At 37.7% G+C, this 15,749-nt stretch overlaps 1 protein-coding gene across 1 annotated transcript in view; it reads left to right on the top strand.

Moving 5' to 3' along the window:
* ZFAT (zinc finger and AT-hook domain containing) overlaps window positions 1-15,749 on the top strand; it is a 105,144-nt gene that overhangs the window by 13,207 nt on the left and 76,188 nt on the right. The window contains exons 2-3 of the mRNA XM_026841525.1: window positions 868-1,038; window positions 8,068-8,328. Coding sequence (XP_026697326.1) covers window positions 885-1,038; window positions 8,068-8,328 — 415 coding nt within the window. The 5' untranslated portion in view covers window positions 868-884. The remainder of the gene's footprint in view (window positions 1-867; window positions 1,039-8,067; window positions 8,329-15,749) is intronic.

Genomic DNA, 15,749 nt, shown 5'->3' with positions numbered 1-15,749 from the left:
TGGTCTACAGTGCTGCAGATGTTTTGACTTTCCTCCCCAGTCCTTCATTAGTGGCAGAGCCACATCTAATGATAAGTACCCCTGAAACCATACACTTAATGTTTTTAACTCACAGTGTATACTCATGGTAACGTGAAAAGGCAGAAATGACACATCAAAGTATACATTTTTCATAAAATATATTTTCTAACAAATGTTACTATAGTGAAGGAAAAGTTCCCTTTTATTTTTATTTTATGGTATTTAATTCTTCCTTCCTTCTTTTATTTCTAGCACTTACACAGGTAATTTGAGAATTAGACTTGTTTAGGTGAGGTAATTAGAAAGTTTAAGTTCATGTAGGAAAGAACAGTGAGGTCTGTGAACATAAATTAGGATTTGGAGCTCAGCTGTATTTCAGAACTGCTTTGTAAAGGGTAAAATAATTTTTATTTATACCAACATGATAGACAGCACACCTGGACAGTGACTTAATATCTTATATAAATTTACCATATGTTTGAAAAAATACCAAGTTGTAATGTTGCCTGAGGCTGGAAGGAAAAAAAAGATCTTAATCTATCCTGCTTCCTTTTGGGTCTCGTTGGAAAATTTCCAGGATTTGAGCCAGAAAAAATTTTTTCCTCTCTGAGGATCTGGGTAGAAGTTTACTCATTTCTTGAATTAATTCATTTTGGCATTTGTTATGAATGTCTTCATTTAATGGTGTAACGTTCTTCATTTCAGCTCATTACTGTCTCTTAAGTATATGGAGTTAACTGATAGTTACTGTGTTAGCTGAACCAAAATCTCAATAACTAGTGGTAATATAAATAAACAACTTAAATTTGGAAATATTAACTCCTCATTTTTAAACTTATTTTTCAGGGATCAGTTCCATCTTCATGTGTAAGCTTTGTAACTTATTTTCACCAAATCAGTCCGAACTATTGTCTCATGTCTCTGAGAAGCATACAGAAGAAGGAACCAATGTGGATGACATCATTATTCCCCTCCAACCTCTAACAACACCCACAAACTTAAACAAAGATGGAGAAGGTACATTCATAAATTAAGAGGAATGTAATTTTCAAAGTCGTCTACATTTTTAATAAAACCTGTGGTGTGATGATTCTGCATTGTGTATAAAACAATTTACATAACTTGTTTTTATAATGGTTGCTGTACAACTGCCACCCTGAATTTCATTCACTGCAGAATAGATCGGAAGACAGATGTGGATAAACTCAGCATGTGATAGGGGATGATGACACTGGTCCATTAATTTTAAATGTCAAGTATAGCAAAGTCTGCTTCCTACAGCTTTAATTTTAGCTGTGTAATAGCAGTGGGAAGATTATGTAGCAGTGGAAAGCAACCAGGACACCATGGAACAGGGTGTATCTTGAGCTTAAGAAGGGTGGCATGCTTTTTGAGTTGTCTAACTTGTTTGTTGTGATTCAGATAATATTAATAGTTCTAGTCCAAAAAGGGAGCAGCATGGGTATTGTACTTTGATATTGGCATTGGTAAATAAAGCAATCTGGTATTTTAAGTTTGAATTTGTTATACAGAAGAATTTTACTCTGCAGTGGAAGAAGTTGTATTAATTCAATTTTTAACTGATTATAATATTACAGTGGGTTGAAAATAATTCAGACTGCATAATTATATCTTCTTTTAGACTATTACTGAGCAGTGGATTTATATAGTTGGCAAACCTCTTACTTAACACAACTACTAGGATTTTCCAATCATTATGATTTCTGGATTTTAAAAACTATATGCTTATGAATAAAAAGCACTCTAATACTTTAAATAATTTTTTTATCATTAGCATATGCATGTGATATTTCCTCATTTATTTACCAGCAGTAATTTAGTAGTTATAACTTCAGCAACATAAGAAGATATTTCTAATAGTGGTCATATAGTATTCAACTATAGCTGCTCTATCCTCTGGTAGTTGGTGAGGAAAAATTGCACCAGATTATTATTTCACACAATTAAAATTACCAGTGCATCAGAAGAAGATGAATAAATATCAGATGTACATCAAGTTTTAAAATGCAATTCTAGTTTTATTTTAATTGTGCAGAATGAATCTCACGCATGCAGAATGCATCTTCCTTTCTTAAATCTTTGTTTCTTGTTATCTCTTCACTAAATTGTATTTCTGAGCACAGCGGGACTGGTACTTTGTAACATATTCTTATTCCTCTTAGTAAAAAGGCTCTTCTGTAAACTTTTTGCATTTGTGTCAGGGATTGTCTCCACTGTCTGTATTGTATGTAAGCATGCATTGTACATTTATGAGACTAGTATGTAATTTACCATTATGATCTGAAGCAACAGAAATTAGACATATGCAGCTTTTAAGAAAATAACTTTGCAAATCTAATTATGTAAAATATAACATTCATATGTTAAGTTAAATATTCATAAGTTACCTTTTTTATTATTCTTGGTGAACACTTCATGGTCTGATCTGATCAGACGGTACCACCTTTTTCAGATTATGTAGCCCAACTCTTTGCCATCTGCTGTTGGTAAGAATGTCAAGGTAAATTATTTTCACATAGATTTCAACTTGTATTCTAGACATACTTTAATATTTCTTCTTTCCCGTCACACAGATTGATCAGAGAAGAGCGTAGTCTATTCTGAAGTCCTATTCAATTATTTCCTTTGTTCTGTAGAAAAAAATAGGGCATTTCACAGTTGAATATAGGAATTTGGATAGTTCTTCTTTGAAGGCATCAATTTTTTCCTGTCTGTTATGGAATCTGCAGCAGATAAAACTTTTAAAAGTTTATAATATGCAATTTTTTTCTCAGTGGACCCTTCTTTGTAGTAATTTGATATTGTCATTAAAAGGATAAGTGATTGATGAAGGACAGTCTTAGAAATTGCAACTTCCTTGTTGACTGTTTAACATCTTTTTATCCTTTGAAAGCATAGTTTTTCTTCCAAGTATTGGTAAACACTGTAGCTGCTCCAGAATTGGTATAGACTTAAATGCTGAGTTAATGGAGCTCTTTGTTCTGCCTGAGTAACAAATTAATGATTTTATAAGTACTGTGAACAAGTAAAATGCTAGGCAAGTAATATGTTTATTACTCTAATGTTATTTTATTGACAGTGCTCTCTGCTGAATTTTATTTAGACATGCCACTTTCCCATAGTTAAGTCACAATCTATTTAGAGTTTATTTGTCCTATCCGTTTTCATAGGATGATGTTAGAATTTTTTTATTGAGTAGAACCAAGGGTACCAGGCAGATGTTGCTGTTATACAAATTATGCATATCACATTTTGTTCTCTCTTATAACCCAGAAGACATATTTCATACATCTCCCATCTGTGCTATTCAAAACACCCCCCCCCAAAAAAAGAAACCAAACCCAAAAACCACCAAACCAACAATTAAAGCAGAAATTCTGAGAATATCTTTTTATTTTGACTTGCATTAGCTGAAACATGCATGAGATTTAAGTTTGCTTGCTTTTTCCTGAGCATTAAAAACATGAGTTCTTGGCAAAATTTTTGTATGTGCCAGTCCTTAGTCTCTCTCTGATATTACGAAGATGATGGCTGACAGGTGCTTCATGCCTGTTCTATTTCACTTAGCACATTTTAATGCACATTATACTCTGGGGTTTTTTTGCCGTTATGACAACTCTATCAAGCTCTTTTACTTTTTAATTCTCAGAGCTGAATTCACTTCATGTAACTGAAGGGTCTTAAACTGGGATCTTATTCATCCTGGGATCCGGAGATGATTTAGGCCTTACGTTATCTGAACTGCGCTCTGAAGAGTAGTTTCTCTGTTCCTTCACTATAGAAGACAAACATTAACTAATTTGAGAGGTCAAGTGTCTAACATAAGATGAAGTGAATCCTGAAAGCCTGAAAGAAGCCTGACTCTCTCCTGTTTCTCCATACACCATCAGGCAAGCTCTTTTAATAGAATCATAGAATGGTTTGGGTTGGAAGGGACCTTAAAGCTCATCTAGTTCCAACCCCCCTGCCATGGGCAGGGACACCTTCCACTAGCCCAGGTTGCCCAAAGCCCCGTCCAACCTGGCCTTGAACACTGCCAGGGAGGGGGCAGTCACAGCTTCTCTGGGCAACCTGTGCCAGTGTCTCACCACCCTCACAGTGAAGAACTTCCTTATCTCTAATCCAAATTCCAGTTTAAAACTGTTACCCCTCATCCTATCCCTACACTCCCTGATAAAGAGTCTCTCTCCACCTTTCTGGTAGCCCCCTTTAAGTACTGGAAGGCTGCTATAAGGTCTTCCTGGAGTCTTTTCTTCTCTAGGCTGAACAACCCACACTCTCCCAGCCTGTCTTCATAGGAGCGCAGATTGCTGACTCATACTTAGTTTTTCACCTGCTACTACCCCCAAGTCATTCTCCGCAGGGCTGCTCTCAATCCACTCATTTCCTAGCCTGTATTAGTGCTTGGGATTGCCCCAGCCCATGTGCAGGACCTTGCACTTGGCCTTCTTGAAATTCATGAAGTTCACATAGTCCCACTTCTCCAGCCTCTCTAGGTCCCTCTGGATGGCACATCCCTTCCCTCCAGTGTTTCAACCGCACCACACAGCTTGGTGTCATTGGCAAACTTGCTGAGGGTTGTGGCAGGTGCACCCGCCCAATGAGAACAGGGCTTCTTGGCTGCTGAAGTGCAGCAGCTCGGGGCTGCCTTTGCTCTCGGGGCCTCACGGTAACTGGGGCCTTTGGGCAGTGGGAGCCGCTATTGACCACAGGGCAGATTGGGCCTGGGGATCGATGGAGTCCCCTGGGAGCCATTTGGAGCTCGTCCCCTGGAGCAGCAGCTGCGTTTGAGGGCTCTCCCCTTGGGTCAGGACGCTGCCCAAGGAAACTCCTCGAGGGGCCTTGAGTCAGGACGTTGCCCTGAGCAGGTCCTTGAGGTTGAGAGCCCTCACTTGTCAGGTGAGTGATAAAGCGTTTTGAGTTGTCCTTAAACCTTAGGTAGCAGGGCTTTGTAAAGCCTTTGGGGTTGTTGTTAAACCCTTAGGAATGAGGCTTTGTTCACCATTTTGGGTTGCCGTTAAACCCTGGAAAGCTATGCTGTCTTCCTCTTACAGACATTTGAACCCGTAATTTATGGAGAGCTACTTAATTGTGTTAATAATAATTTTTTTTTATTTTGGTGGTTGGTTGTTTGAGAGCATCCGTAACAATTGGCGTAGTCGGCAGGATATCGATAGAGGAGATATTACAGAAATACAGTTGTGCCCCTTCTCCCCAAGATGTGCAGTGGGCAAAGGAGAGGTGGTTTGATCCGGTGGAAATTGCGAGATAGTTGGAACAAAGCCGGGGAAGCTGGTGGATAAGCAGAAGTGAAGAAAAAATGTGTGCCATGTTAGGTGCCTGCTTGATTCAGGCTCAGGATTACTTTGTAATGGTGGAGAAAGATGCCTTACAGGAGCGGTTGGAAATTGATCATTTAAAGACAGAATTATTACGAGAAAGAGAGAGAAGGCGGTTATTAGAAAGAAAAATTGAAATTATGCTGGCTCGAGCAAAAAAGCCTCCTAGTGTTGTTCAAATTTGAAAGTTCATTATAGGTATAGATCTTGAGAAGTGGGATGGAGATATTTGGGGAGAATCTGATGGAAGTGGCTTGGAGGGACTGGAGGAAAACCAGGTGTGAACTATCATTAAGACAGAAAGGCACACAGGTCCACAAGGTGGGAAACCCCGATCCACGGTCTGTACAAGCCCCTGGACGGGAGCAGAGCTCGGTGAGCTTTAGGTTAAATGTTCACGTAAGCCGGGTGAAAATGAAACTGAGTATTTGTGGAGAGTTTCTTTAACGGGGGGGGGTGTGGGTTCAAATTCAATTGAGTGATGACGAGGCAGGAGGTTTCTGGGGTCCCGGAGTGGTTTTAAGTGATGGACCAGTGGGTAACCAGTCGATAACATCTCGAGTGGCTTACTGGGCTGGGGGTGTGGACCCTAAGGAGAGGGGAGAACCTGTAACCATTAAAGTAAATGGGAGGTCAGAGCTGGTGGAGGGAGTACAAAAGGCCGCTTGCATTTAGGCGATGTGTGAGAGGGGGTGGTGCGGAATCCCGCTTGCGGTGCCGGTGGATCCCAGCTGCTATTGACCACAAGTCAGATTGGGCCTGGGTATAAATGGAGTCCCCTGGGGGGGGGGCATTTGGAGCTCGTCCCCTGGAGCAGCAGCTGCGGTTGAGGGCTCTCCCCTTGGGTCAGGACGCTGCCCAAGGAAACTCCTCGAGGGGCCTTGAGTCAGGACGTTGCCCTGAGCAGGTCCTTGAGGTTGAGAGCCCTCACTTGTCAGGTGAGTGATAAAGCGTTTTGGGTTGTCCTTAAACCCTAGGTAGCAGGGCTTTATAAAGCTTTTGGGGTTGTTGTTAAACCCTGAGGAGTGGGGCTTTGTTCAGCATTTTGGGTTGCTGTTAAACCCTGGAAAGCTATGCTGTCTTCCTCTTACAGACATTTGAACCCGTAATTTACGGAGAGCTACTTAATTGTGTTAATAATTTTGTTTTTATTTTGGTGGTTGGTTGTTTATTTGAGAGCATCCGTAACAAGGGTGCACTCAATCCCACTGTCCATGTCACTAGCACAGATGTTAAACAGCACTGATCCCAACACTGACCCCTGAGGAATGCCACTCATCACTGCTCTGCACTTGGACATTGAGCTGTTGTCTGCCAGTCTTTGAGTGTGACCATCCAGCCAATCCCTTATCCACTGAGTGGTCCATTCGTCAAATCCATGTCTCTCCAGTTTAGAGACAAGGATTTCTTGTGGGACGGTGTCAAATGCTTTTTGATGCTTGCTAATTTCCCCTTCTGTGCAGAGTAGATGAGATACTTCACCAGATGTCTGCTCAGACTTAAAAAAATCATTTAAATGCTACCATGTTTTGCTGTTAGTGAAGTGACAATTTCTTGCAGAAAAGCCAGTTCAAAGTAAATAACTAAAATTTATACAATAACAATCAGATAATTCCTCGGGAAGCACTCTATAAAGAAGTAAAAAGACAAGCAAGCAACCCCTGAGATGAACATGAAAGATAAGAGACCGATAGAGATTGATTCTTTTCATTGTATTAAACTATTAGATAGAGGTAACTTATAGCTAGGATTAAATATCCTATAATAACTTGATCACTTTCTGGAAATTAACCCCCTTACCTCTGAGTATCTGCTTTTGTTGATTAAAAGTTTTCTTGAGAACTTATTGGTTTGGTCAATGAAGATAATAGTTATATCTGTGAATGGAGAATAATAAGTTGGCTTTTGAAGTAGCTACAGCAGTGATGAGCGAAATCTCAAGCAGGAAATACAAGTGTTGAAGTTTTTTATGTTGTCATGCGTTTCTGTGTTCACTACATCTCATTGATTTTATCAATGTTCACAGAAATACAAAAATGTAGAGTTATGTTGTATTTATTAAGAATCATGGATGACTTCTGATTTTAATTATTTGAAATGCTCATTAAGGAAACTTTTTTGCATGACTTCCGGAATTTATTTGTTGGCTACAATGTTTTATACCAACTTTTGGCTAGAAAGTGCTAAAAAGAAGCACAGGAAATATTTGAAAGTAGTTGTTCAATTTATTCAAAGGACAATGAACTTTTGGTTTTAAGAGAAACTGGTTTTCTTTAATACATCTCAATTCTTAAGCAATTTCTTTGAGAGTTATTTAAATTAAAAAGGCTTTTTGTAGAGTGTCAGAACACAGCAGAGCAACTTCGTAGAATATGCATGCTGATACAGTTATATAACAATTGAAAGAGTGTTTGCAGTGCAATTTCTGTAGAACTGTGGCACTTTGACATCTGCCAATCTCAGTAACACAAATGTTATTGCTCTGCAGCTAGCAGAAATGCCGGCAACTACCACTGCTTAAAAATAAGTTTGTGTGAAGCTAAAGCTTTTTTTAAGCTTTAGGGGTAGAGGCTCTCAAACTTCATTTAATATTCCTGTTTTTCAAAGATCACATGAATATTAGCTAATCAGCTGTGGAATTTTAATTATAGCTTCTTTCTAAGTTTGACTTTTTTTTTCCCCCTAGAGCTTCTTGTGGTGAAGAGGAAAAGGGGCAGACCAAAAGGGTCTACTAAGAAGTTTTGTGTGGATGAAGATGTGGCAGAAAATAACCCTGCTCCAAGTGAAGAAACTCCACCTGGGACAGAAGAAGGACCAGAACTGTCTGAAGTCTCACCAGGCAGCTTGGAATGTAAGAAATGCAATCGGAAATTCTCCAACACACGTCAGCTGAGGAAACATATCTGCATTATTGTTTTAAATGAAGGAGAGGAAGAAGGAGATGGAGGTAAGAAAATATCTGTCAAAAATACCTGAAGTATGTTGTGAAACTCTTATTTCCATTCTGTGACCTGGCTGGTAACAACTCGTAATCCCCAGTGTTAATTTTAAATGGAATGTAATTATTTGTTTCTTTTATCACAAAAAGCACGTTGAAGCAAAACTGAGAATAAAGTCACACAAAGTATTTTAATTTTTTTCAAAAAGGTCAAAATGTTTATTGCTCTAATGATTATCTTAAACCCCTTGACGTTCTTCCTTTGCATAAGCAACTGTTCAGTTTCTCAAAAAGAGGATTCTAGTTTTCCAGCGAGAGGTGGTATATGTGTCACATAGGTAAGTATCACACAGAGGTGAGGGAGGTTGATCCTGTACAGGTGTTTCTATCGTGTGACTTGGGAAACCTCACTTCTGTCCTGTTCTTTTGATAGATTTAAGGACTGCTTGTCTGGATGGCATGTTTTTACTGTATAAAAAATTATGCCAAACTCATCTCTGTTTTACAAATCATGTGAATGGCTGTCTCTGGAGTATGAGTTTGTTGGAGTATGAGTTTGTTGTTTTAAATTTTGTTTTAAGATTGCTTTGAATATATTCAGCCTGTCAGAGTGTTGCAATAAAATAGAATCAAACAGAACAGAGTATTTTCAGTTGGAAGGGACCTACAATGTTCATCTAGTCCAACTGCTTGACTACTTTAGGACTGACCAAAAGTTAAAGCATGTTATTAAGGGCATTGCCCAAATGCCTTTTAAACACTGACAAGCTTGGGGCATTGACCACCTCACTAAGAAGCCTGTTTAAAAAGACAACAGTGACTATCCATAGAGAGAGAAGAGAGAAAAGAGGAGAAGGGAGGGGAGTTGAAAGGGACCTACAGCAGTCATCTAGTTCAACTGCGTATTTAACATTGGTCAAAGGTGGATGTCACATGCGTACAAAGTAATACATTTGTCCAAGTTATTTATGTGAGTTTTTTGTTTGCATTAAAATCAAATCTTTGTTTTTTCTATAGTTGCTTATCATGTTATCCTGGTGATTCTAATTGTAGACAAAATTTGCTATTGATTTTTCTTCAGTTTTCTGTTACCCTTTTGTGTCCAGTCTATCATTATGATACACAACTAGTATGACTATTCTTCTTTCAGTGTGATGTAGCATTTAACTGCTCTGACAAAGACTAATTAAAATGGGCTTAGAATACGTTGTCAGAGAACAGAAACTCTTGCTTTGATAAAGTACATCGTTATTTTTTTACTATCGTCAGTGGTAGGATTTTACAGCTATACATAGTGATCTTTACTCCAGCTGTTTCATCTCTGACATCACAAATGTCCATGCCCTTTGCTGTTTGTATGTACTAGGTATGATGTTAACATTTGCATTATTTCAGCAATGTTGCCTTTTCTAATGTCCTTTAAAAGTCAAATCTCATGACAGAGCATAAACTCAAATTAAGTGTTCTTGACCTGTTAGCTCATTAGAGCTCCTAAACTGTATCTTGATCTGTTTTGCTGCAAAACACACTCGATTTTTTGAAGTAAATTGCTCATCCTTTTCTTTCTTTAAAAAGAAAATAGCCTCTATTTTGGGCAGATGAAACATTTTTTATTTATTCTCTGGCAAAAACAAAGCAGTCAACAAAGACAGACATTTTTGAGCAGCAGATAATAAGGGCTTCCAGTTGTTAGTGACTAATGGAGCTGGAATGTCTCCAGCCCAAAGCTTCCTACCTTGACTGCAAACTATGAAAGTATTGGGGGCTGTTTTTATCCTGAAGGAATAATTCTTCCTTGGAATACATCAGGGGAATTCAGTCTTTAGCCATCTACTGATTACTGTTCCATCACAGGAAAACTTCATTTCTGACTTTACCATATGAACTGCTCTGGGACAACTTTTCAGTTTCTGACTACGTAGATGAAAGTAGCATTCATATTATTACTAAGAAAATGTGATTACACTGAGTAGCTCAAAACTTTCTGAGGAGCGGACAAGAACAGTATGGCCCATGCCTAGGATTGTTTGTCATACTTGTGTTGCTTTACGGGCTCAGAAAACTTGTACTTTACAATTTGAGCTCTTGGAGTTGAATTATTATCAGACTCAGTTTTCATTAAGAAGAAAGTTTTGAGAGTGATGGGTGATTCTAAATGTGAACAAAAAATTCTACAATTGAAAAAGCAAGCAAATAATGAAATTATGAATGTATTTTTATCTGTTCATGTAATTTCATAAGGACCTTTTCATAATTTAAAAATTAAGGAAAATACGTACCCAAATGCACCAAGAATTTTAGTTGTCAAGGGCGTTGACAGTCACTGAACTAGAGGTTTCACCCATATCGTTGGCACCTGAAAGCTGTTAAAACTAATTAATTATCTAAGTGAATTACAAAGCTGTCTGGTTTTCTAGTTTTCAGTATGTTCTGTGTTACTGAGTTTAAGAGCATTATTACACACTCTGTGAAATAGTGGTACTTCTGCTTGTTTCTTAAACCCAATGATGCTCATTTCATTGGATGCCATCTTACTCTGTAACTCTGGGAAATGGAGAATAATAGTTCTGTATAACCTCTTGAATAAGGTTAATAATTTAGAAGTCTTCATATTTGCATATATTCTTGTCCCATCTGAGTCTTAAGTAACAGACTAACTAGAATATATGTAAATTGTTTATGCATCTGATCAGTCTTAGCAACTCTGCTGTAACTGTTCTGAATCACAGAATCACAGAATCATCTAGATTGGAAAGTTCTTTGAAGATCATCTGGTCCAAATGGAGGACCAGAACTACAAGTGGTGTTCAAGACAGAAGAGCATCCCTGGTTTATACCATGGCATAATTTTTTTTCCTGTTCTACTCTTTTTTTAATGATTTCTCAGATTGTGTTTGATTTTCTGACTACTGCTAAGTATTGAACTTATGTTTTCAGGGAACTGTTTGAAAGACAGCCACATCTTTCCTGTGTTGTAAGAGTCAATTTAGAGCCTATTGTTTTATCAGTACCGTTTTTTTTATTCATGTGCTTTGCTTTGCATTTATTGTCACTGTAGGTGGGAGTCTGTTCCACGTTAGCACCTGTCTGCATATATGTGTTTAGGTTTTCTAAGCTTTAATTATACTCAGCAAAGATCAAGTCGGTATTTTAGGCGAGGCTGTGGAGCAGCATAGGGTTAGCTGAATTGCTCGTAGGCTCCACTGACTGTGATAACTAGAGCTCTGTCTATAGTGGTAATTTAGAAATGTAGCTTGTGGGTGCCTTAATCTGGTTTAATTCCAGGTTATTCTGTCACCAGTTACTGATTATTGAGAGATGATTCTGTAACTTCACTGTCATGAAATGGTGTTGAATCTGAATGTATCATACAGTGCTGTATCTGTCTCAGCACATAGTACACAAGTATTACACCAGGAATTTATTTTGTGTCCCGGGGGTTTTTTGTGTGTGTATAATGTTCAACCAGTGTGCTTGGTGCCACATTTTCTAGAGTAAACTCTCTCTGAGATAAAAACTTAATGAAATTACACATTTAGGTGTATATGAGAAAAGGATTACTGAAATTTCTAATCTGGTGAGATTTCTCTACTGCTGACGTTCTGAGAACTAAATGGAGAATTTTACTGAAGGTCTTTAAACCTTCCAGAGTTACAATCTCTTATCTCATTTCAGACAGAGTAATTCAGAGTAGATGGCTAAAAATCATAGGGAACTTTGACTGCAAGTTCTTCTCCCTTAGTCTTTGACATTTTGCCTAATACATATGGGTTGTTTTTTTCCCCGTGTTTGTCTGTCTTTCCAACTTTAAATGACTTTTGTTTATTTTTCTAATGCTTCTGGGATTTTTATGTAATTAATATTAATTATTAATATATTATTGATTAGCAATCAAGTATGTTTTCACTTTGCACTGGGTCTGGCTGGGGTGGAGTTAATTTTCTTCATAGCAGCTCATATGATGCAATGTTTTAGATTTGTGACCAAAATAATGTTGATAACACGCTAATGTTTTAGCTATTACTAAAATATGCTAAACTTATAAATATTGAAAAGATCTCTGTGATATTGTTTATTGAAAGAAGCATGATGCATGTTTTGAGCTGAAGTTGAAACCTTAGGAAAGGTTTCCAAGGAATAAAATGTTTTGCTGTCTTTTATAAATCCACAAGGGAAGTGATGAAATCCTTACCATATTGGACATTTAAAATTACAATTAGTAAATCACTATAAAACTGTATTGAAATTGCAATATGTGTTGGTTAGAGGAATAATTGGTGGATGTAATAGGGCTCTGCTGTTCTTTGCTTCTGTCATTAGTGATTGACATCGACCTCTGAGAGATCAGTGTCTCATTGATAGTACTCTCACTCTTTCAGGAGTCACCAAGCTTTACCTGGTTACTGACACCCTCTGTGAATCTAATTTAATCCTTTGATGCATAATGACTGCCTTCACCTTGTGGACCCATTCACTCAAACAGCAAGAAAAAAGTCTTAATTTTATGCTCAGAATTAAAAAATACCCATTGTGCTTGTAAATCTCCCTTGTACATTCTTAGTAAATATATTTTACATTCTTAGTAAATACATTTTTTGAACAGAGGGCTTATTTGTCTAAGAAATTTGCTGTGATTTAAGTAGCACTGTGTGTACACCTACATCTGGTTTTATTTGGTTAAACCAAATTGAGGGTTTTGGCTAATGATTTGGATCTGGCTGGCTGGTGATACTGCCATCCATTCTTTTTGTCCTAAGACAAAACTAGAGAAGAGTTGAGATTCTTCCTGAACAGCCACATGTCTTCACTGTGTCTGCTCCCAGCCAGGAAATGGAACTGCTTCAGCCTCTGCTGCTGGGATGGGATGGGTTTGGGGATTTTGGCTGTTGCTGGATTGGATCAGTTCCCCAACAGCTGCCTCTAAGCTTACTTGTTTTGAGCAATAGACAACAGGTAATTATTTTAACCACCATCCCTTTCCTGCACTGCATCATACCTGAATCTCTGTCAGTTAGAAGAGAGGACGTTTGATGGCTGGAGAATGGGATTTGGGTGGAAAACAGATTATAGCAGTGGACGGAGTCTCTTCTCTAGAGTGAACCATTCATTCCTACTGAATTAGGAGCCTGCATAATTCTTAAAGGTGGCACTTCTGGACTTAGTTTAAAATGGTTTGACTATCAGCTGGATTTTAATTTAAATGAATTCTTTCTGCAAGTAGTATGTCAGTCTCTGCAGGAGAAGCACTTACATGTGTTCATTTTGGATGGCCAGTTTCCTCGTGTTTTTCAACCTGTTCTCTTGCTACTGTGAAATACCACCATCTTTTAGAGGATAAAAAAAATAGTAATTTGAATGAAGAGTAGTTTAAAAACATGCCAATTAAGGATGTGTAGCTGTGCCTGCAAAATGTCGTATGTCCAATTATGAATCCAGAGAGCAATACCTTCAATTAATAACTCAAATAGAATCATGGGACAGATGAACAATGTAGTTCGATGGGACTCTGAAAGCAGTGATTCATTCAGAGTTGACAGTAGCTTTACTCATCAACACAGACACGGCCATTTCTTAAACGTGTTAGAAGGTACAGGCACGGTGTTGTATTTCTTGCACAAACAGAAGCAGGCATTTAAAATGCCTGTCGCTAGGTCAGTTTATTCATCTGTTGAATCGAACTGCCAGCTGACAAAGTGTTAAGCTGCCTGCTTAGCAAGGGAGATGCAAAGTGAGGCAGTTTGTCTAAATAAATCTGTTTAGGAGCAAGCAAAGACCCTTACCACTTTAGAAAACTTCTCTTAGCTATTCTAAGTTGCATATACTCCTATTTTCTCATAAATCGTCTTAAAATCACTTATGAGTGTTCCTTTATAATTCTTGAATTGTCCTAGTTGTGAGAGACAAAACACTTCTTTTGACACTCTAATCCACAATGTTAACACTTAAGTAATTTATTCCAGGAACACAACTAAATTACTGATGGGATGGTCCCATATTATGGAAAGGTAGTATGAGCCTTGTCAGATTTGAAGTTCCTGTTTTTCAATAAAACATGCTTTTATCTCCCTCTCAGTTCTTTCCTAAAGCTCACCTTCTAGTTCATGGTATAGAGAGCGTTCAGGAAGAAAGCAGCTGTCATTGAGAGTTAAGGGTTTTTTTAGTTTGATGATTTGATGAGGAGTGTTGGTTTTGTTGTGGGTTTTTTTAAAGTCTCTTCTGGGTTACACACAGACTGTGAAATAGTTATATCTGCAGCAAAAATACTGGCAAAATGTGCAGCCCCAGCTGCACACGTTATCAAGAAATCATTTCTGGAAGATGCTTGTTCCTCTCAGAAAGGGGAAGAATGTGGCTACTGCCATCAACATGCGTCAGATAGTGAATAAATTTTAACATTGAAGTATCAGAGCTTGACCACTCTGTAGAGAGGAGACTTTTTTTTTTTTTTTAAAGTATCATATGATTATTGAAAATATTCATACAAATATTCAGCACTAGTTGAAGATGTATGATCAGCAAATCACTTTAATTTTGTTGCTTGCCTGGTTTTGGCCAATATATATGTGTGGGTTTTTTAATGGGATTTGCATGGCACTCAACACCTTCCTTGGATCTTTGCAGGTACTGAATGTAGTCCTCTTGTTAGCTGTAGGATGTTCTGAGCTCATACTGAGAAGATGAAAATTGAGATTCAGTTCTTTGTTTGAAGTACTTACCTGCTTTGGGTTGCTTAAAAAAAATCTTTTCTCATGGTCATAGTCTTTGTACTGAGTACTTAGCATCCGTGTACAAGGTTTCTATGCATATGAAATACCAGCATTTTAATAAAGATTTTTATATTGCAACTCTCTGTGTTATTTTTAAATTTTTTTAAATAGCATTTTTGAAGTTCTGTTTTGAAAGCAGGGAGTCAAAGTCAATTAGATTTCTTGTAACATGTCTGTTCTTTTCAACAGCTTTTACCCTTGGTCAAAGTGAAAGACCTAGCACATTGATCTGCCTGATAGAGGCACATTAGAAAAGAAAAAAAACATGAAACATTTGTTAGCTTGTTACTGTGGTAATAGTTATTCATTAGTGTGGATCACTAACAAACTCAAGTCTGTGGTTTGTCCTTTTCTATTTTTTAGGAGAATTCCAATATTGAAAAGTTAATAGTTACAGGTTAAAATGAAGAGCATGAAAAGACAGTAAAATGGTTTTGTTGTTTGGCGTCAACCACTTTATTTCCTCATTAAACTACCTCTTAGTTTGTAATGGTCAGAAAGGAGGATTTAGGAGTAGGGTGCTTGGATTCTGCTCATATGCCTACTGGGAATTTATTATGTGATCTCAAGCTTTCCTTTCAGTCTAAGGTTCTGGATTTCTTTTAGCTAAAACATGCAAAAAATAACTTAGAGTTTGGTAAACAGGTATATCAAATCTTCCCC

The sequence above is a fragment of the Athene cunicularia genome (genome assembly GCF_003259725.1).
Source record: "Athene cunicularia isolate RWA chromosome 2 unlocalized genomic scaffold, athCun1 chr2_part1, whole genome shotgun sequence".
Taxonomy (NCBI): Eukaryota; Metazoa; Chordata; class Aves; order Strigiformes; family Strigidae; genus Athene; species Athene cunicularia.
This window is presented reverse-complemented; position numbering and strand designations above follow the sequence as displayed.